A 22,604-nucleotide genomic window follows, 5' to 3' on the forward strand; every position below is an offset into this window, starting at 1 on the left:
CACTTTAGCAGTGCCAAATTTGTCAACTTTTTTAGTTTTCAGGCCTTTTCACCTTTAGCATCAGTTTTTACTCAATTTTTACTAAAAATGTAGTATTAATTAGGCTAATTACCTGAAAAATTCCAAAACCAAAACCAATTCAGTTTTCAATCGGTTATGCTCTTGGTTTCGGTTTTGAATTTGGAAAAATAACGCTCCCGGTTTCGGTTTTGGTTTCAGTTGTGGGAAAATAACGCTCCTGGTTTCGGTTTTGAGAAATTTTAATCGGTTTTTGGGGGTTTCAGTTTCGGTTTCGGTTTGCAATCCCTGATAATTAGGTAATGGGAGTGTGATCAGCGACGATCCTGCGTATATCAATTCTTATGAAGGCGCCATAGTAAGTAAATTTTCGTATTTTTTTATTTTGTGTATATTTTTCATTTATCTTATTTTGTATTTAAATGTATTTTTAAAATCTCGCAACAAAGCTTCGATGCTGGCACTACACGTCTTTCTTTTTTTTTCCAAAACATTAGGACAACGTCGACGTTCGAATTAAACTGAGCTTTATAAATATACACCACTCGTAGAGTTTCCCAACTGAGCGTATAATAATCTCTTGTGTTGTTGCCGATAAAGGCGCGGAAAATATCTCTCTTCATTTACACTGTAAAAAATTTCACACAAGTCGCTCCTACACAGACCAGCTCTTACGTGTATCCTTTACACCATTCTAATCTCAAAGGTACTTCATCTTGTGGCACATGTATACAATACCTACATTTCGCACGGCAAGTACACGGCTCGGATACACGTATATAGTGTTAAGAGAGCTTTCATGTACACAAAACACACATTAATTGTCGAGTTAGCGAACTTGTAATATGTACTCAGGGACTGATATCTTTTGCTTGATTTTAGAATTTACAATCTCATGGAAAGAATGAGAAGGGGCTGTTGTTGTGACTCCGCCACTTGCTTTCCTTACTGTATTATTTGGAGAATAGGTAGGTTAGGTACTAGCGAAATCAAATTGAAATCTGCTGGTGTTGCAACAGTCAAGTAAATCAGTCATTTCAAAAAGTCATTTTCTTAGATACAAAATAAGGCAAATATTCCAGAAGAATCAACAGGGTAAAATACGTACACCGGCCAACTTTCAAGTTCGCGTTGGTCGTGTACACTGTAGCGAGCCTATATACACCACAAAGAAGTTAGTTTTCCTCTTTTCTAAGCTCTACAGCAGCACGATTTTTTCCACCCGGACAGTCGACTCAGATCGTAAATCTTCTTTCGGTTTGACACTTCTCCATTCATCACCTACCAACCTAACCTACTTTCTACGATGGTATTTTCAGCTTCACCATTTATCCCTCCCTTGACGGATCTTTTTTCTAGTTCAATTTTACAGCGTGAACGCAGTTTTGGATTCTTTCAATTATTATTATTTCTATGTCGCTTAATCGCAGGTATGTGTTAGCTTGATTTTCAAATTTTCTTTTTGCGACGTGGAAATTTTTCTTAGAAATGTTTTTTTTTCTGCTTTGTGATCTTGGAAGTGATGCCTTATGATGAAATCACAAGATCTTTAATTTGGGTTCACTCAAACTACGAGAACCACGAAAGAGTTCGACAATAATTTCGATGATCATTATTATGGACGATGACGATGAAATCATCATTATCGACGATGACGACGATGACATATGATGACAATTAGTTAGGCAAGATGATTTTTAAGATAGATTATTATTATAAACTTGATTAGGGTAATGGTGACGCACTCGCATTTGCAAAATACTTTTATCCACCAAAAGCTACACTACACAGAAGTTAATTTATCAATATTATCAACAACCTTAAGTATCAAGAGAAAAAAGTACGAAACCCTGGAGTAATGTTGTCGGAACCAAAAGCGATGTATACTGGAAGATCGCCCATCTATACACAGAAATATAACGATTTAAATGGCCTAAGTATGTGTAAAAGGAGCAATACCAGTGGAATACCACGAGGAGTATTTCAATTTACTTCATTCAAATAACGCAATAGATCGGCTAAACAGCCCCGACGAAGAAGAAGAAGAAACGCCATAATTTTAATGCGACTCGTTTTTTGAAATTTAACTAATAATTATTACGATTGCATGTTAAGTATATTTTTGACAAACAAAAAACATTTTTTTTTGAAAATTTGTTAATTTTTTTTTATGTACGTCTTGAGGAGGATGGTGGAGTGGAGAGCTTTCTGAAAATTTCTCCAATAAAATATTTTTAAAATAACGTTCATGTTGTTACTTCAGGCCATAACACTTTCATTCTCTCTCATTGCTTCCACGTGTGAATTATACCATTTTACGTTTTACATTCGCTTCTTGAAAAGCAGTTTGGCCCTTTCTGCACAATACCATCGACATGTTTCACACAATGAGAAAAGGGCCACATTCGTTTAGTACTTTATAACAGGTAATTCAAGAAACAAAAAAATCATCTTAAAAAGCTATCCGGATCAAAAATTACCTTCAACAGCCCGTTGCTCTGAGCACAATGCCCAATTCAAAATCAAACACGAAACCATGCATACGCCAGTAAAACAACTACCTGATCACATCATCGATTTCGATCAACACAACAACGCAATTACTATACGATCACAAAAAAAACGTCACGCCAGCGAAAAAATCCGACCATAACTGGACCACACCAAAGTGCACATAATACTCGTAAGCTCGCGAATTTAACTCAAAAGGTCATCGACGACCAACCGAGTACAATTAAAGTAATTACGCGTAAATCTACATACACTGACACGATCGGTGCGACGGGACACATCCTTAGTATACAGCTCGACGACAATATTCTCTCCTCTCGTGATTTGCCTCCATCCTGCTCTCCTTTCTCCTCGCCCTTTATAGACCATTCTATTCTGTATACGACTGTCGCTAAAACTGTGTACGTACGCTACCTATATATTTTAAATGGAATGGTTGAAATTACTTCCATCTTTTTAATGAAACCATACAAGCCATTTGCATAATTACTCGTGTATCATTGTATATGGTACCATATAGTAGGTAGGTATACGTAAACGTGTGTTCTGTATAGCATTTATTGTATGTACATTGTACAACTATATCCACAATTGCAACGAGAGAGTCAAACAGAACTTTACAAAGACGCACAAAAAATATACAGCTTCTTCTCTTTTCTCCTCACTTCCAATTGTAAATTTATAACCACTAAGGTTCACAAAAATAAACCTTTAATGAGGTGTTAAAATCTGATAGTGGCTATAAGCATAATATAGAAATTGAATTCCCCTTCTAAAAAAACCTTGTTGTGAGAAATTCGGAAAATGAAAAAAAAGAAAAATTATGCATAGAAAAACCAGGAAAGTAGGAGCAGTAGAACTGGAGATTTTTACTCTTAAACTAGAAAATTAAATCAATTTTTTTTTTAATAATAATTTTTAATTTTTTTTTCAAATTACATATTTTTATAATCAAAAATTTTTAATTTGTTTTTATTAAAATTCAATTTAAAATTCTTATTTAATATAAGTTAACGTGATGCTCTCATCGAAGAAAACAGATCCGCACTAGCCGAATTAAACGATCGAATCTCCGCACTTGAAGCTGACTTGGCTCATAGAGGTACGCTTTCGATTAATCTCAACTGTCTAGCTATCAAGCATCTCTTATTTGATAGCGATGACAGTGATGATGATAACGCTTTCGATTTTAAACGTTTACACTTTTTTCCAGAAAATCAAGTCGCACAATTGCAGCTTCAATTACAACCAATCGAACCTGTTCTCGAAGATGGAAACGTCGCTATGAACAACGATGCTGCTGATAACGTTATTGAAAATATTCATCACGACCAGGCCAATAACATCGGAGCCAACGAAATCGGTAATCTCAGCTGAGCGGAATTCAAGAACAATTCGAAGACGCCCGAGAAAACATATTGGTTGAACACGATTCGGAAGAAGGTGTCTATGAAGTCGATGGCAAAGACTTTTTTATCAACCACAACGACGATGAACGAAGCGACGATGAAATTCAGTACCGAGTTCAGAATAATGTAATCGTGTCCGACATAAACGCGAATGAAGGTGGATTTAATCCTCCAGTGGGATGATAGGATGTTTGGTAATTTCTATCCAGAATTATCAAACCCTGACAACCTACTCAATGACTTGGCTAACGCTTTAGATTTTTCAGGTATAGCCAATGTCGCGAATAATCATCCAGCTCCAGATAACCCTCCGGCGCGCGACAAAAATTTAGCTAATCCGAACGCTCCGATTAACGATAACCCAATCGCTGCCGGAAACAATCCTTGAAAACATACCAACTTCAATTTATGGAGATTTTTTTATATCAGAAGTAATTACAGTTGTATTGATAGTAATCCTAACATTAGGAGAAATAATATTTCAAGTCTGCTATCAAAGTGCATTTTTAGGTATACGACTTTGATATCCTTGTGATATTGCAATTTTAATTCTAGAAGAGAATATCACAATCAGTACCACTGTGCTTTTCCAGCTGGTCGTAAGTGAACTTCACTTTTTCAACTTCATTGGGTAGAACTTTTTTGTGGAAATTTCAATGGTAGGATTTGAGCTGTACGAAAAACGCAAATGCCACGACGATTTCAAGAAACTTTCAGTAACCAAGTCTGACAACCTAATATACTCATTCCACATGTAAGCCGGTAATGCAGTACTTAGTACTCGGAGCTGTCAAAGAAACATTCTACCACCCAGTTGGGCCAGCATCTGTGGATGCTCTCCTGCCCTACAGGGAGTATCTGCAGTTGAGCAAAATAACCCCGACTGGGGCCGAGAACATCCTAAGCAAAGCAGAAAAACAACTAGATGATAAAATAAAAGGTCTCAACTGGGGAACTACATATAAAGACCACGTCTAACGAGGGTCTTTACTCTAGAGGAAATCGAGAATGATGTGATGTGCCAGTTTTCCAAGTACGCATTGGCCTACTGTGTGAGCTGAGAGTTTCAAATGTCCGAGGGCATTGCACTCTTGTTCAGGAGGGTTTTCGGCAACCAAGACACATTGCAGTCAAGAGGAGCAAAGGTGTGAGAATTGGTTGAACTAAAGAAAAGAGATAATTACATTTTGTACGCTGTTACTAAGGAGAACTATTACAACAAGCCAACAATGGACGGCTTTCATCTAACCATAAAAGTGCTGGCTGCAAAATATACCCAACTGGAAATCAAGAAACTTGCTATGCCCAGAATGGGGTGCAGGCTGGACCAACTGGATTGGCCAATGGTAAGGTTCTATCATCGAATGCTTCAAGAGCCTGCCAGTGATCGTCAGAGCGTGCACTTCCAAAGAGGGGCAGTGGTAGCAACTCGTCTCACCCTCCCCTCACTCTTCAAATCTTAGGTCTGGGATTAGGAAGTAAGTTCGAAAATAATTTAGTCATAGTTCTAGATTTCGGTGTAATTTGGTTTTAGTATGTTTCAGGATTCACGAACCATTATCACGTTATGTATCTGATGCCGATTTATAATGTAAACAGCGTAAATGTCTACTATTTGAATATAGATCTGAACGTTTATTTAAATTTGTAATATTTTGTATTTTTTATTATGTGTGTTTTTGTTTATATGTGTTTTTTGATTTGTATTTTTCAATTAATGCAAAATTAAACATATTTTGTCGCGTCTAGGGAAAAAACCAAGTCAATCCCCAGCAAAACCCTTATTCAAGTAAATTATTCAACGCACCACACTTCTACTTTTTATGCAATTAGTAATAGATATTACCATTTTGGCCTATCCAATTTTGTCTCCCAACAGAACGAGCGCCGAGATCCCCCGTTGGAACAGTGATTGGACTACTGATAAGAAGTACGAAATTTATAAAACTTATTGGACGTTGCGGTTTGGAAATGCAATAAATACAAGCGAAGATCAACCTGGAACAAGCCAGGAATAGCTAGATTTGTTTGCAGTTGTACTTTTGAGAATTTATATACTTGAAATTAAGAATAAATGAAGTTAGTTTAGTTTTATTTGTATTAAAGATGATTGAAAAATGTGATTAATTTTTGTTTATTGAGTATAGCACTCCTACAAGTCAAAAAATTAATTACAAGTTGATAAAATGGAAAAGAAAATAGAGATTAATTCGAGGTAGATGTTTTTTAGCGCTCCTATAGGCCGGAGTTGGTATTAAACCAAGAGTACTGATAATATTTTGACTGGGCAGGGTTTAAGATGAAGGAATTTTGTTTGTATCAGTTTAGAAAGTTGAATGGTTATCAATAAATGTATGTCCGAGGCTAAATTTAGTAAGTTTCTAGTGAATGGTTATGAGTATTTCTGTGGTTTGTGATTTTTACAAAGCTTAAACATGTCTGATGGTGAAACTTTGACGGAGTCGGATGAAGCGCAAATGCGCGAGGCTTGGAGATTTTTAGGAGATGGATCTGGTACGTGGTATGATAACATTCCAAACAATCCGCCGCTGCTGCGCACTACGCAAAAAAAGCTGCGAATCTGTTTCAACGCGCAAATTGACTACGAAGTCTATCGCAGGGTCAGAGAAAACGTATTGGTTGAACACAATTCGGAAGAAGAAGGTGTCTATGAAGTCGATGGCAAAGACTTTTTTATCAACCACGACGACAACGAACGAAGCAACAATGAAATTCAGTACGGAGTTTAGAATAATGTAATCGTGCCCGACATAAACGCGAATGAAGGTGGATTTAATCCTCCAGTGGGATGATAGGATGTTTGGTAATTTCTATCCAGAATTATCGAACCATGACAACCTACTCAATGACTTGGCTAACGCTTTCGATTTTTCAGGTAAGTATAGCCAATGTCGCGAATAATCATTCGGCTCCAGATAACCCTCCGGTGCGCGACGAAAATTTAGCTAATCCGAACGCTCCGATTAACGATAACCCAATCGCTGCCGGAAACAATCCTTGAAAACATACCAACTTCAATTTATGGAGATTTTTTTGTATCAGAAGTAATTACAGTTGTATTGATAGTAATCCTAACATTAGGAGAAATAATATTTTAAGTCTGCTATCAAAGTGCATTTTTAGGTATACGACTTTGATATCCTTGTGATATTGCAATTTTAATTCTAGAAGAGAATATCACAATCAGTACCACTGTGCTTTTCCAGCTGGTCGTAAGTGAACTTCACTTTTTCAACTTCATTGGGTAGAACTTTTTTGTGGAAATTTCAATGGTAGGATTTGAGCTGTACGAAAAACGCAAATGCCACGACGATTTCAAGAAACTTTCAGTAACCAAGTCTGACAACCTAATATACTCATTCCACATGTAAGCCGGTAATGCAGTACTTAGTACTCGGAGCTGTCAAAGAAACATTCCACCACCCAGTTGGGCCAGCATCTGTGGATGCTCTCCTGCCCTACAGGGAGTATCTGCAGTTGAGCAAAATAACCCTGACTGGGGCCGAGAACATCCTAAGCAAAGCAGAAAAACAACTAGATGATCAAATAAAAGGTCTCAACTGGGGAACTACATATAAAGACCATGTCTAACGAGGGTCTTTACTCTAGTGGAAATCGAGGACGATGTGATGTGCCAGTTTTCCGAGTACGCATTGGCCTACTGTGTGAGCTGAGAGTTACAAATGTCCAAGGGCATTGCACTCTTGTTCAGGAGGGTTTTCGGCAACCAAGACACATTGCGGTCAAGAGGAGCAAAGGTGTGAGAATTGGTTGAACTAAAGAAAAGAGATAATTACATTTTGTACGCTGTTACTAAGGAGAACTATTACAACAAGCCAATAATGGATGGCTTTCATCTAACCATAAAAGTGCTGGCTGCAAAATATACCCAACTGGAAATCAAGAAACTTGCTATGCCCAGAATGGGGTGCAGGCTGGACCAACTGGATTGGCCAACGGTAAGGTTCTATCATCGAAGCAACTCGTCTCACCCTCACCTCACTCTTCAAATCTTAGGTCTGGGATTAGGAAGTAAGTTCGAAAATAATTTAGTCATAGTTCTAGATTTGGGTGTAATTTGGTTTTAGTATGTTTCAGGATTCACGAACCATTATCACGTTATGTATCTGATGCCGATTTATAATGTAAACAGCGTAAATGTCTACTATTTGAATATAGATCTGAACGTTTATTTAAATTTGTAATATTTTGTATTTTTTATTATGTGTGTTTTTGTTTATATGTGTTTTTTGATTTGTATTTTTCAATTAATGCAAAATTAAACATATTTTGTTGTGTCTGGGGAAAAAACCAAGTCAATCCCCAGCAAAACCCTTATTCAAGTAAATTATTCAACGCACCACACTTTTACTTTTTATGCAATTAGTAAAAGATATTACCATTTTGGCCTATCCAATTTTGTCTCCCAACAGAACGTTTAAGAATCATCATCAAATCCAACGGTGGAAATAGTGATTTCTATTGTGTATGTAAAAATATTTATTATTTCAAATTTTGAATAAAGTAAAAATTAAAGAACTGAAAGACAAAGGAGGAGCAATCATAGGAGATTTCGAATTCAATGGTGACAAATTCGCTTATGAGCAAGTTGATGGGCCGTCTATAGGATTGGACCACAACTACTCATTATCAGTTGTTGTGTGTGAAGAAAATATGTTTCTCAGTGATAAGATTCCTAGTTCTTTTCGTGACGCTAGAAATTCAATTTTTTGAGAAAATTGGATTGAGGCCATGAAAGAGGAGTTCACTTGTTTATTCGATTTAGAAACTTTTTCTGTTATTCGAAGATGTGATATGAAGCAAGGTGTTAAAGCTATCCCAACTATGTGGGTATATTCGGTTAAGATAGACGAGAATGACTGTGAGTACACTAGAGCAAGATTGGTAGCGATAGGTAGCTCTCAAAAGAAGATGTTTACCTCTGAGGAAAAGTATTCGCCTGTAATTAATATGGAGGTCGCAAGGTGGTTATTTAGTGTCGTTAATAGGTTGAATTTGATTTTAGTTCAAGCCAATATAAAGTCAGCGTTCCTTTATGGAGAATTAGACTTTGATTGCTATATTTTAATCCCAGACTGTTTGGATATTGATAAGAACGAGTTTGTAATAAAGCTGAATCGAGCTTTGTATGGCTTACCTGTAAGTTCAAGGATCTTTTATAAGAAGTTAGAGACTTTGATTTTGTCGTTGGGTTTTCAGCAATTCATTGCTGATCGATGTATTTTCTATTTTTTGAAAGCAGATTTGATTTGCATCTTAGTCATCTACGAGTATGTTGACGACATCCTTATTGCTAGTAGTTCTAACATATTTCTAGAAAAGTACAAGCAAACATGAGGTAAGTTTGTATGTATGATTCCTACATCGTCGTCAGCATCTTTGACAACTCCAATGTTCAAAATGAAGCCCGTCAAGCTCATGGTATTTGATAGCACGCGAACCAAGTGGAAACCATTCTGGAGCCTTTTCAAGGCGATGGTCCATGATAAGCCGTTCACCGATGAGGAGAAGATGTAGTAGCCCAACAAAATAGTGATCGATTCTAGTTAGTAGTTGAGTACGTTTGATCTGATTTGTATTTTTGATTCTCATTGTAATTGCGTTTTGTGTGTGTAATTTTTAAATTTAAAGATGTCGTTGTCCAAGGAATCTACATCCGAATTCATTGGTGTGTACCGAGACCAAACCTGCTTATGGTTGGTCACTTCTGCCGAGTACCATAACAAGGAACATCGAAGAAAAGCATACGAAATTTATAAATTATACCAAACCATTATGGAAGCATACCTACCTAATTTTTACATAAATTCTCCATCATCAAAATGCTGAAATGTTCTAATATTTACCTAGCTTAAAACTGCTAAAAATTAAAACTCTAAAAGTCGTACCTCTGTTACTAAAAAATTTCACTCATTCTCCCAGATGCATTCTCAAAGAATAAAAAAAGTGAAAAAGTCAGAGTAGTTCGAAATTTTTTCAGAAAAATTTCAATCTCAGTGAAGATATTACTCTGCAAAATGATCATCACGATTTCAACTTTGAATAATTTAATTTACAACAGAAACACCAAGTGCAAAAATAACTCTCTTCGAAATGAAAGTAATACATCCTCAGTTCGCACACAAGTGTTTTCTACGACCAAGATAATGTCAGTCATCCCTCATCCAGCTCACACACTCCTCAGTTGAGCCCAAGAATCGCGCGATACAAAGGAATTAAAAAATAAAATTATAAACTCGATGAAAACCCACTATTTCACCTTTACGAGAGAGTTCTCTGTTCGTCTCCACTTCATTTTTCGCAATTCTCCCTAAACTCTGCTGCTTTTCGCGATGATATTGTTTTATTCAACAAGTAGGTAGTACCTACGTCTACGTCCTCTCCTTTTTTCGAGCTATGGTATGTTTATTTTAGAGAAAACTACGCGAACACGAGGTTTTCCAAGGCAACGAGAATATAACGACATAGGTAGAGAGGTACATTTATACACGTATCTTCGCATAGCACCACTTTCATTCTTTTTCCTTTTACCCCCATTTCGACTATCCCTCCGTTATCGTTCTGCAGTTTTTTTTTACGAGTATTCTTTTTCCGAGTTACCCGTATAATATACGGGAAAAAACACACAGAAAAACAAGGAGAAAAAAAGGTCGCGAATAATGTAGCGGAAAAATCACTAAATAAAATGCCTCTCGTTTGTCGATTTCCTTCCCTTCCCCTGTTTTTCTACCCGTATCCGGTCTGTCTATCCATTATAACCATTCGCATTCCAGCAACGAAATATTCCCAGTTTGGATTTCCACGAAGAAGGTCAAACGAGAGGATAACGTTGGTATTTCTTTTTTTTTTCTTTTTTAAATACGTTACATATTTGAAAATCTTTTGCATGTTGTTGTTGATTTGATCGACCACGATTATCTTTCGGCTTTTGATGATAAACATGGTGGAAGAGGAAGCAAGGTGAAGACCGACGATGATTTGAAGCTGACTAGTGAGTTTACTGATGCATAAAACGAACGTTTGAAATTTTTTAAATTAGTTGGCGGCCTATTAAAGAATTACATAAATACATCAGATTGTGGGAATATGGCAGGGCCACTAACCGCTTAGGGTAATTTTAAGATTGAAATTTTTCTAGTTCATCGAGCGTAAATAAATTTAGCCCACGTTTTGTTAAAAATGAATAAACTTTGCTCGTTATTCGAGAAATCTTTTCTTCCCCGTCATTTTTTATTGAATATTTCGTCACAGATGATTAATACTACATTTTAATCATACAAATTTTGATTCCCGCTTGTTTTTGATGCATTTATTTTTCAGTCCCATATTTTGAAAAGGATTATTCTTTCGCTTTGAAAAATCTCTTTTGCAATTCAAATAATATAATAATTGCTGAAATAGCCAAATTAATTTTGCAAGTTTACTAAGGAAAATTTCAACCTGTTTTGAATTTGGTTTTGATTTTTTCTTTTAGAAAAAACACGTCGTTTTTTAAATAAACATACACATTTATTCTTTTTTTTTTTTTTTTTTTTTTACGTAACATTATATTTATTTTTTAAATGTATTTATTCTATATTTTTATTTTTTCTATCATTATCACATTTTTCAACTGCAAATCAATTGGTATTTCTTCTTCGTGTAATTTTTCAGAACTTGAAGGCATTTGGAATGGAAAAGTTTCGACGACGACACTTCCAACGAATATTTCCACAACGCATAGTATTGATTTCGAACAATGACCATTTCTGAACAGACTGTAGAAACGCTTGCGATTAAATTCTTCGACGTCTGCATCCGATAAAACGTTAATTTTTCACCATAGCTGGACTTTGATAAGCTCTCGGATGTGGCACGGTAATGGCTCGTATTTCGATAGGCAACACAAATTTTTTGCAACTAAACATTTCGTTTGGATTTTATTCATGCTGAGAACATAGCAAAGCAACAATATTTGGGATGTATTGAAGCGTCATTTTCGAATCGACTGTCCCAGTTTTTTCACCACATCCTTCCAGTGAAGATTATCTGACTGAGAACTTGACCAAAGTGGAATAAAATGGTCAAGAGCATCATCGATGCTTGAAATCTTGAAGTGACACTTTCGAATAGCAAGTTTTTGTTCACAACGTATTTGACAACTTGTCCAAAATGAAACAAAATAATCATGGGCATCGTCGGTGATTGGAATCTTGAAATAACATTTTCAAATCGACGAATGGAATGACGATTTCGTATTCTTTGCTCGATTTTCAGACTGACTTGATTCTGAATGATTTCAGGTCTACTTTTCAATGCTCTTTTTCGTGTACATCTTTGTATTCTTCGAATTCCTTCGGTTTCAGGATTCTTCTGGTTATTTTGCAGCTTTCACGTTTCTTTCTTGCAGCTTGGAAATTGCGCAGTGTTTTTTTCTTCGCACGTTATACTTATTCATTTTTTTTTTTTTAAAATGTTTTCATCTTCTTTTTTTTCTTTTCTTTTTTTTTTCATTTTTTTCTTTTTTTTTTATTATTTTCATCTTTTTTTTCTTTTTTTTTCTTTCATTTTTTACATTTTTTTTACATTTTTTAAGAAATTGCATGAGTAACTGCAATGACGTGTTTTTTCCATAAATCATTAATAATTTTATCTGCGCTCTGATCATAATATTCAGCAGCAATAGATAACATGATTTCCATCCGAACACGTGAAAAAAAAATTAAATTCAGCAGGTATTCAACCAATCAGAAAAAAAACGAAAACAATCACTTCCATATTACATAAATTACAAAAAAGATTGATTCAAAACAAAAGATAAGCTTTTTTTAAAAAATGTATAAGGTCAGATAATTACCCAAATCTAAACCAAAATTTGCAAAAATAATGGGGGGGGGGAGGGAAAGGGGGTGCTCAACCAAACCAGTGTTCTTTTCGTGACAGGCCACCAAAAAAGAAAACAAAATAATTGACGTTTCAATCTGCGATTAAAAGCATACGTTCTCTTTGCAAAGATATCCATAGCAACTCTTCATCACAATCGTGATCTTAAAACCCTGCTTCCAGTTCTACCACCATTTCCAACGCCGGTATACGCCATTCAACTCCATGCACAAGATTTTCAAATTAGGGCGCGAGGCGCGAGTATGTCGAGGAGACCACCCACCCACTAATTTTTATGCCCCCTCCCTCTCTCCTACTTCACGCACACACGTGCAAAAAAAATCATCAAGTATACATATTGTTAGTGTTGTTTAGTGTCGTTTTTTAAATTGATACGTTTTCAAAAAAAAAAAACATGAAATTTACGCGGTATTTTGTCATTTTGAAAATACATATCTGGATTTGACCTTCTTCAAATTTTAGTTGTCAATACTTTAATGAAAATTCAAATCTCTAAAATGAAAAACAAATTAGCCGAGTGGAGCGAGGGCACAAGCATACTTAAATTGATAGTTCCAAGATATTGAATCGCATTACTTTTGACATCAAAATGAGTTGATTTTGTTGGACTTGAAATTCTTCAAATCTTAGAGATCAATTATCTAAAAATTTTGATTTCTAAAATGAAACACAAATTATGTAGCTGGAGCGAAGCGAGAGCAAAAGTTCTCGAAATTCTATGATTGTAGAAATAAACAAATCTTTATTTTGCTCTTTTTGTCGAAAAAATAGTTGTAATAGCCCGGACGAAGCGAGGTCAAAAGCTCTCGGTAATTTATCACTTCATCATTTATGTGTTATCGCTACAAATTTGTAAAATATTATTACCCACAACCAGTTGAAGTGAGTTTGGTTATGTTTCAGTGAAACTGAGATTTTACGAGTCATCACACGAAATTTGATTACGACGGAAGAAAAATCAATTGTGGAAAACGTACACAATACGATTAACGTATTGAAATGCTAAAAATTCAGCAAGAAAAATTTTTCAATACAGTGTCAACCGAAAATTTAATAATGTATATGTAAGAAAAAAATGCAACTTTCAGTTTTGAATACCTTTGTAATTAATTCGGTACGTTGAAAGTTTGTAAAACCCTCAGCCAGGAAAGTATGAATCAAAATGACATTTTTAATGAAAATTTCTATACATGTCCACTTAATAATGAGACTACTTACAGGTGTGTACGATTTGAAGACAAAAATCTAAGTACTCATAATTTCGTTGTAAGTTTGTGAAATTGTATCAATAGAAGGTAGTATGTAATTATATCCAGCACTGATATATGTATGTCAAGTTTCCAGCTTCAGTTGTGCATGTCACGATCTAGCGTGTAAAATGTAACATTTTCTCAACATCAATATGTACTCATTGAAATTTAGGTACATGCTAAAATTTCAATTGTATAAATGTTGTAAATTACAAAGTGTTTTCACAGTATTTGTGGGTAACAAAGAAAACAAATTTTTCACTGAAATCAAAGTTTTGCGTGTTAAGAGGTGTTGGTTAAGATCTTGGCAAGTGTATATGTACCTATATGTAATTGCCCTGCCTTACCACAGACAACTCATCATAATTGGTGTGTAAGAGTGAGTAATTCACTTTTGAAACCCAGATATGTAATTGTATTTTTCCAAACAAAGAGGTGCAATGAGTTTTCAAAACGAATTAGTTAATTTGATAATTTAGCATTGGAATCTTACAGATCAGAGCTGAATGATAGATCATACCCTTGTGAAATACCTACTCTAGATTTTGATAAAAAGCGAACCTCCCTTTTATATCAAATGTTTGCTCAATTTTACTCTACCTATTATAATACAGCAGTCATAAATACTCCTTATGAAATGGATGAGTTCATTAGCTATATACCTATGGTTGTACCTATTCAATTGCTCTCATCAAGAAGAAAATTTGAATTCTGCTTTGACAGGCTCAATAAATATTCTTTTGGAATTTAGGTGTAAAAATAATGTAGCCTCGGATACTGAGGCATTCTGTATCATAGTTTATGATCATATTTTCACATATAATGCATTTGATGGAATTTTTGAGCGAATTTTATCAAGTTACATTTTAAGTATACCTACATGTAAGTTTTGTAAAGTACTTTGAAATGAAATAAATTTTTATAACCCTGTGTTCTCTTTTCAAATATAGTGGCGCCTGTTTTATGCAGTTTTAAAAACGCTAACCTGTGGAGATCTTTATCAAGTTTAGTTCCCATCGCATGTAAATGGACATCTCCACAGGTGATTTAATTAAGAAGTAAAATGTGACGAATGCGTTTTGATAGTGAAGGCAACTCTTCTTCAATTTGCTTTGATTTAGCATAGACAATAAAGTATTTGATTTTATGACTTGACAAAAGAACAGTGAGTAGGATGGTAGCTATACAGAGACAATAATTAAATTACATTTTACCCCCAAAACCCTATCCCCCACGAATTTCAACGGATTTTTGCTAGATCTATAGGAAAAATATACAAGTACGAGTAGATCTCCAATCAAATTTACGAGTACATAGTCTGTTATAACTAGCATCTTGAACAAGTGTTCTCTTCTAACTTGATCTCTAATTTTTTGTAGTTTTTTTTAAAAAGTATTTAGTATTCAAATACTTACAAGTTTTAAAAGTACCTACTTCAAACATTTTTTGTAATTTCTTGAATTTTTTAAAAATTATTTATTCTGTTTATTGTATTATTTGTGATCATTTTTATTTTATTTTTTCAAATTTTGAATTTTGTATTGAACTTCCAGTGAAGCTGAAAAATGGAAAGTTATGAAGTAAGTACCTACACATTTTAATATTCTATTTATCGTATTTGCGTGTTTTCATATTTTAAAATTTTTTTGGTTTGTAATTTTCGAGGCATGTCCTTCTGTCAGTTGTGATTCGTCCTTCAGTTAAGTCGTCAAATTTTGCGAGTACCTACTTACTTAAATCTGTTCGGTGCAGTGAATATTAATGTTTTTCGTGTTATAATAAAGTGTTACTTACTATGAGTGACCGTAAAATTTTGCGTGTACCCATAAAGAACATATTTGAGCTCTACTGGTAAGCATCACATTGCAGTGAGTGAGCTTTGTATCAGATTTTACCACATATTTGAAGCGATTTTTATTAAATAATGTATAATACTCGATGCTATGAAAATACTCATCATCTCAAATTGCATAGTGAGGTTACCGCTTGACCCCTGCGCGATCAGATTTCCCTCCTACTGCAGCTTTTTTGAGATTTACTGGTAGTCACCACTTCTTCTTCATTTATTCAACCAAAATCATTAAGAAAGACACCACCTGCCCCGTTCCTCGTCGATAAACCACCCCTGGTGTTATCAAATTCCAAAACTACCGTCACGTACACAGCGAGTACGTTTGACATTTCTATGGAAATCGTTCGACGATAATTATATCGCATCGCCGACGACGCAGTAATAATTTTCCCGGGTCATTTGGCACAAGTGCACAGTCGTAGCGAGCTGTTCACCCCTGCCTAGCTCGACCCAGTGTATTACGTTAATTCTTTTCTCAAAAGTCGAAAATATTTTCTCTGTTTGGGAGACGACAATAAGAAAACTGCCATTAACTAAATTACTCCCGTTGCCCGATCGCGTATAGTTGTTTTCTTGTGGTCGTAAAAACGAAAGATGCCCTAGTTTTAAAAATCCTACACTAATGCGATAAATTTCACAACGCACGTACACGTCCGATCAGAAATGGACCCATCTGTCTCAAGACGACCGGTGTCCGGGTCCACGTATAGCGAAGTATAAAATTACGGTATCGTATTGTGGAGTTAAACACCACCAAACCAAAAGTTAAACGAATCAAAATGTAGTTTCAATATTATACAGCATCGTTGGGATTTTCTAATGTTCCTTTAGTAACAGACATTAAAAATTCGCACGACTAAACGATTACCCACACATTAAGGACATGAACGTAATGGATTTTTCAAACTTTTTTTTTTACTCCTAGACCTACGAGTAGTACATTACATAATATATGTATGCATGTACCTACTTAGCAAAGTTCGAATAAATGTTTTCGTCAAAATTAAGCAAAATCTAACACAAAGAGTTGAACGATAAAAAACTGGAAACTATGAAAGATTCCATAACAGCAACTCACAAAACGAATTCTCTTCTGAAAGCACAGAACTATCAGTGACATTTTGGGAACCTGATCACATAAACCATAATGATTTTGCTCATAACACAATAGCCATTGAGGATGTGTTTTTGAAGCAATTGAATAGTGGTTCAAGAAGACTAAATGTGAATTCAACTTCGAAAATTAAAAAAAATCCAGCATGGAAAAGAACAGAGGAATTGAAAAGTTGGATGAAGAATAAGTCTGATGGTGATTCAAGAATTAATTTCTCTCAAATAATGGATAATTCCTTCCAACTGGTTTCCTCCAAAAAAAGTAAAAGGGAGTTGAAAGATTTACTTAGTGATGCTGAAGAATTGAAAATTTGAAATCAAGCATGTAAGGATTTAAATATTTTGGTTAGTTATGATAATGTTGAAGATTTTTAAAAAGTATTATTGATCAAGTATGTTCATATTACTAAAATAGGTACCTAGACCTACAGTAGTGATAGCGTGACTTCAGTCCCATTTTTGCGAAGTTGATGGGTTTGAAGTCACGCTGAGATACAGGTAAATAGATGATGTAATCCATCAGAATAACCACTACAATGTAATAAAACATTTAGCTGGAGCCTTCACAGCTAATAGCTATTGTAGAAAATGTCATGAAGGTTATGAGCATGATTATATGCATAATTGCACCGTCCAATGTACTCAATTCCACGGCCACATTTGAAGAATGTAGTAACTGTGGACATTTATTTAATGGTTCTGAATGTCTCAAGCAACATCGTGTAAACAAATACGAAAATAAAACAATCTGTCAGCTATTCAAGTACTGTTCAGCATTACCTAAGATGTTTGGGATTGAAAACCTCTGCAAAGGTTATTTCAAATATTGCAACACCGAAAACGAGATTCATCCGAAGACTATCGCTACGCTGTGTTCTGGTGTTACAATGAGAAATCGTATATTACAAATGCCATTGAAGAAGACGGCTCGATCGGGCGATTGTTAAATCATTGCAGAAGCCCAAACTTGGTGCTTAAAAGTAAACACCAAATACTAAAAATAACCAAAACTATAATGGAGATATTCCAGATTTGATTTTTTATGGACCAGACAAGCTAGAAGTTCATAATAAAACTCAATTCAATTTTCAGCTTGAAATGGAGAGATATTGTTGCTCGGATGTTGAAATTCTACGGAAAGCATGTCTCAAATTTCGCCAACTATTTTTCGACCTAGTGTTAATGTAGATCCTTTAGCTGTTGCCTCAACAACAGCATCTGCGTGTGTGAATGCATATCGTACTAGCTTCTCTTTGGATGCTGATTGAAAATGATTATCCACTTGGTGTCTGTGGGGGTGATTTTTGAATGAAAGAAGAGATACTATAACGGTAATTCTGAACACAAATATTGAATACCTGTACTTGTGCAGAACACACCTAAGTATTTCACTTATGTTTTTGCAGTTGTCTTGGCATTCAGTGTGTATTGTGTACCAATATTTTTGCAAACTTCTGTTGTGCTATTTTATTTGTAACTTGTTTAAATTGTGTACTTATATTTTGTAAAATTTGTTTTTTTGTCACTGGTGTTATGAATCCCTCAAGTTTATAAATGCAAGCTGCCGGTAAAGTTACTGCTTTCTTCAAAACAGAAGCAACTTTTTCGTGGGTTCTCAACTTAAACCCAAAATTACTTCCGAAAACAGTGGCGGATGATGTATTAGAAAATTTTTACTACTTCTTTGCTGAATCCATGGCAAGATATATTATTACCTATCAAGCAACAACCACTTTGCAGCCCAAGTACCAAAAACTTGCCTACGTGGAAGCAATTATGCAAACATTTGCACCAAACTGAGATTACATTTTTGATCCCCAAGAATGGCTCCAACTGAACAAACATCTAGAAAAATTTTCTAAGAAACATCCGCTTCGTTCTTCTAGTCCGATTTTGTAGGCGGAGCAATACCTCATTGTTTTTTATTCTAATTAAAGGAATTTTAATTAATTTAAAAATTAATAACTTAGTGGTGGTACCACCTTATTCCGATATTTTTGATTGGCCGGAAGAGGTACCAGAAGAAGTTCCGGCCGCCGAGGCTCTTCTAAGTTTAGCTACTAGCAACATAGGCCCGCTGCCGGATACCGAGCAAGCCTCGGGGTCACAGGATTTGCCGCCTTCGTATGAAGAAGCTACCGCGACCCGACGTGTCACACTGAGCGCGGTCAGTCCGGCCATTTCAGTTGGGTCTATGGTGGACTTGTCCACTGATGAAGAAGAGGCGGAAGAGGAGGCAGAGGGATCCGAAAATGAAGCGTCCACGTCGGCTCCAGCCCCACTTCCTGCAGTGTCAGAGGGAATCCTTGTGTATGACGAATCACCGAGGCATTTACCAAGGGTAAGAAAAAATTTTATCGTAAGATTTTGGTATAATACTGTGTTTGATAGAAGGGGGAGGGAAAAAAATGAGGGGAAAATTTTTTCGAAGACTTTGTGAATAATTTTTGTTTTTTTGAATCTATTTCAGGAATTTCAAGGAGGGCCAGATTTTTTAGGCTTCGTGGAAGTCGTAACTACGATCCCTACCGCCGGAAAACAAAAAGAATACCTATCAACCATAATTGGTTTGGGGTTCCTGGAGCCGCTGATACTGCTGTGTTTCCCCACGATTCCCATGATGCGATGATGTATAGGTTGGCGCCGGAGTCGTTGCGCTGTTTGAGTTACGAATGCTGGTGGTTCAATAACCACTGGCACTGAAGCCTGGTAAGAGATTCAAGAAAAAATTTTATCTCATGCGTAACTCTGATTAAAAAAATTTTTGTATTAATTTCTTGTTGTTTTTTTATTATTTTTTTAGAGGTACATCGGCGCGCTCTACTCTGAGGTCTAACATGGGGGAAATGTACCACCTTTCCCTAATTTTTCGGCGGATTTCCAAAGGGCGTTCCCCTTTTTTAATCATATGATGTGTTCGTTGGTGGTCAATATCGTGAGGTATCCTCCAGTCCAGCAGCACCAAGCTTTCGCATGGTTCCCGGGTCGGGAGTACCTCACGATGGACGAGGTTTCGGGCAGAGTGAGATGGGGTGAAAATGCTGAATAGGAGGTAAGAAAAATACTTTCTTTCGTTTTATAAAATTGGGAGCATTTTTATTTAATTTATTTTTTTGTATTCACAAGAGAATTTTTCGTCGATGGTGTTTGGATGGTTGTAGCTGATTGATGTTATTTTTTCCGAAGTCTTTTTTTATGATAGCCAAAGTATATCGAAGAAAAAATGTTGAATGTATATATAAGTTTTTGTGTGATATCGATTATGATTTTTTTTTTATTATTTATTTAGGTTTCAGAAGCAGGATGTGACAAAAACCGACTGGGAAGTCACATTTAGTGTGGCCAACACTAGCACAATACTCATCATCATTATAGGAGTTATCGTTGTCGCAGCTTTATTGATATTGTTGTATGTATAGGTAAGTAAGTCAAGTTATGATCGAAATATCCGAAACAGAGAAGATTTAATATTGTAATTATTATGTTGTACCAAATTGAGGAAAACTTCGACCAACACTTCCATTCCTTCGAACCAGGATCCCACTCCAAAAGACATCAGACTGGCCCCTTTTGGTCTCCAAACAGAAACAGTGAGTTCTGAAAACTTAACTAAATTATATCAGTGGGATCAAAGGAATGAAAGGTGCAAAGCCATCGTATTCACCATTAAAACCCCTAATAATGATAGATGGAAATTAAACACCCTAATAATGATAGACGTTAAACAGTTTTTTTATTTCTCTCTCGACTTATTCTTTATTTATTTGTTAAGATATGTGAAAAGCTATTCTAAAAAATGACTTATTTCTTTCATTTTTTTTCTCTTTACTCCGTCATATGTTAAGTAACAAAGATTTTAGTATCACATAAATGTATGTATTTCACAATTTATAAAAACACTTTAGTAATTTTTGTATTTTGAAAACATTGCAATATGCCATATTAGGGATAACATTTTTTTTGCATTTTATACTTACAATTTGTTTCTAGTGTTCTTTGCAGCCACAAGGAAAAATGGAAGTAGGCCTAGTACGTTTTGTAATACTGGGTCTTCCAGTCATCATTGCGTCGACATTGATGACGGGATACTATAATCTCAATATTTTTTGCAAAGGTGCTGGATAACTGGGGGTTCTTACAGTTTCCAGTTATTGAAGCAATTGATTATCGACAATAAAGACGCACGTGACCAAGCGTCCTCCTCCGATTACGCAGCACCATTTATGACGAGCAAAAAATTCTTTCAAAATCTCGACAGTTTGAAAAAGATACCCCCTTACGTGTTGTTTTCCTTAAGCGACCAAGACTTCGAAAGCAGGATGTCTAACAAAATTTCTCCGAAGAAATGCAGTACTTTTACAGTACTTTTTGCATTACCTTATATTTTTAAATCCAGCACACACCGACCCCCCCCCAAAGAAAAAAAAATATTTTTGAACCGGTTGGAATTTGTTGATAAATTTTTTACAAGTGTTGCCATCTTTTGAGGTACAAAATGAACATTTTTTTGTATTTTTAAATTTTCACCAATTAATTTATTTTGAGGTTTTTAAAAAATTTTAAATCAATTATTCTGAGAAAAAATACAGTACTTTGCAGTACTTGCAGTACCAAGGATTTCAATGCAGTACTTTTACAGTACTTGCAGTACCTGCAGTACCTGTTAGACACCCTGGAAAGGATGCCATGGAAAGAAATTGAGAAGAACGTTCAATTAATCTAGCTAAAGGAGGCTTCCCTAAAGTTTCTGTAAATGAATATTTTAATATATTGTTGCAGGAGGAAGCCAACTTGAGAGGTAATGGCTCCACTAAAGAAGTGAAACAGTCTCAATCACCTCAAGCTTTATTCGTCAGGCCTAGGGAAGGCCGAATTAAGAAAACCCACCAAAAGAAGAAAAACTTCTTGAAGAAGGCAAGATGTTTTGGGTGTGGAGGCTTCCCTAAAGTTTCTGTAAATGAATATTTTAATATATTGTTGCAGGAGGAAGCCAACTTGAGAGGTAATGGCTCCACTAAAGAAGTGAAACAGTCTCAATCACCTCAAGCTTTATTCGTCAGGCCTAGGGAAGGCCGAATTAAGAAAACCCACCAAAAGAAGAAAAACTTCTTGAAGAAGGCAAGATGTTTTGGGTGTGGAGATTTTTCGCAGCCTTCCTTCCATTTAAAATAGGGATAAAATTTTGTATTTATTTTACTCAATTTCAAAATTTCGAATTCCTATCTTACAGGTTTTATTTTGATCAACAGTGTTCAAATTGTACTAAACTAGTATCACGATACTACTGGTACAGAAAATATTCATTAAACGCATCATAACACATGCATACGAGATCGAACCAGTCGAAAATTCAGTTTCACCTCCTAGTTACGAGCAATGTGTAAATTTCAAAATTATGCGAAAAAAGAAGAATAGGTACTTGGGCAAAATTCTTCATTTCGATCAATTTGAAAATCAGAAGAACATACATCTCATAAAACTGCAACTCTGCATAATAGGAAGACAATTTATCCTCGAAAATGTCAA

The 22,604-nt window shown here is 35.5% G+C and overlaps 1 protein-coding gene across 4 annotated transcripts in view; it reads right to left on the minus strand.

Annotated features, from left to right (window-relative positions):
• Window positions 1-22,604, minus strand: part of aPKC (protein kinase C iota type) — a 146,673-nt gene that overhangs the window by 89,674 nt on the left and 34,395 nt on the right. Inside the window, exon 1 of one of the 4 annotated variants that reach the window (XM_065359788.1) lies at window positions 2,499-2,872. The exons of the other annotated variants lie outside the window; for them this stretch is intronic. Coding sequence (XP_065215860.1) covers window positions 2,499-2,556 — 58 coding nt within the window. The 5' untranslated portion in view covers window positions 2,557-2,872. Of the gene's footprint in view, window positions 1-2,498; window positions 2,873-22,604 lie in introns of those variants that run through there. 4 annotated transcript variants of the gene reach the window in all.

Source organism: Planococcus citri, chromosome 4 (genome assembly GCF_950023065.1).
Source record: "Planococcus citri chromosome 4, ihPlaCitr1.1, whole genome shotgun sequence".
Taxonomy (NCBI): Eukaryota; Metazoa; Arthropoda; class Insecta; order Hemiptera; family Pseudococcidae; genus Planococcus; species Planococcus citri.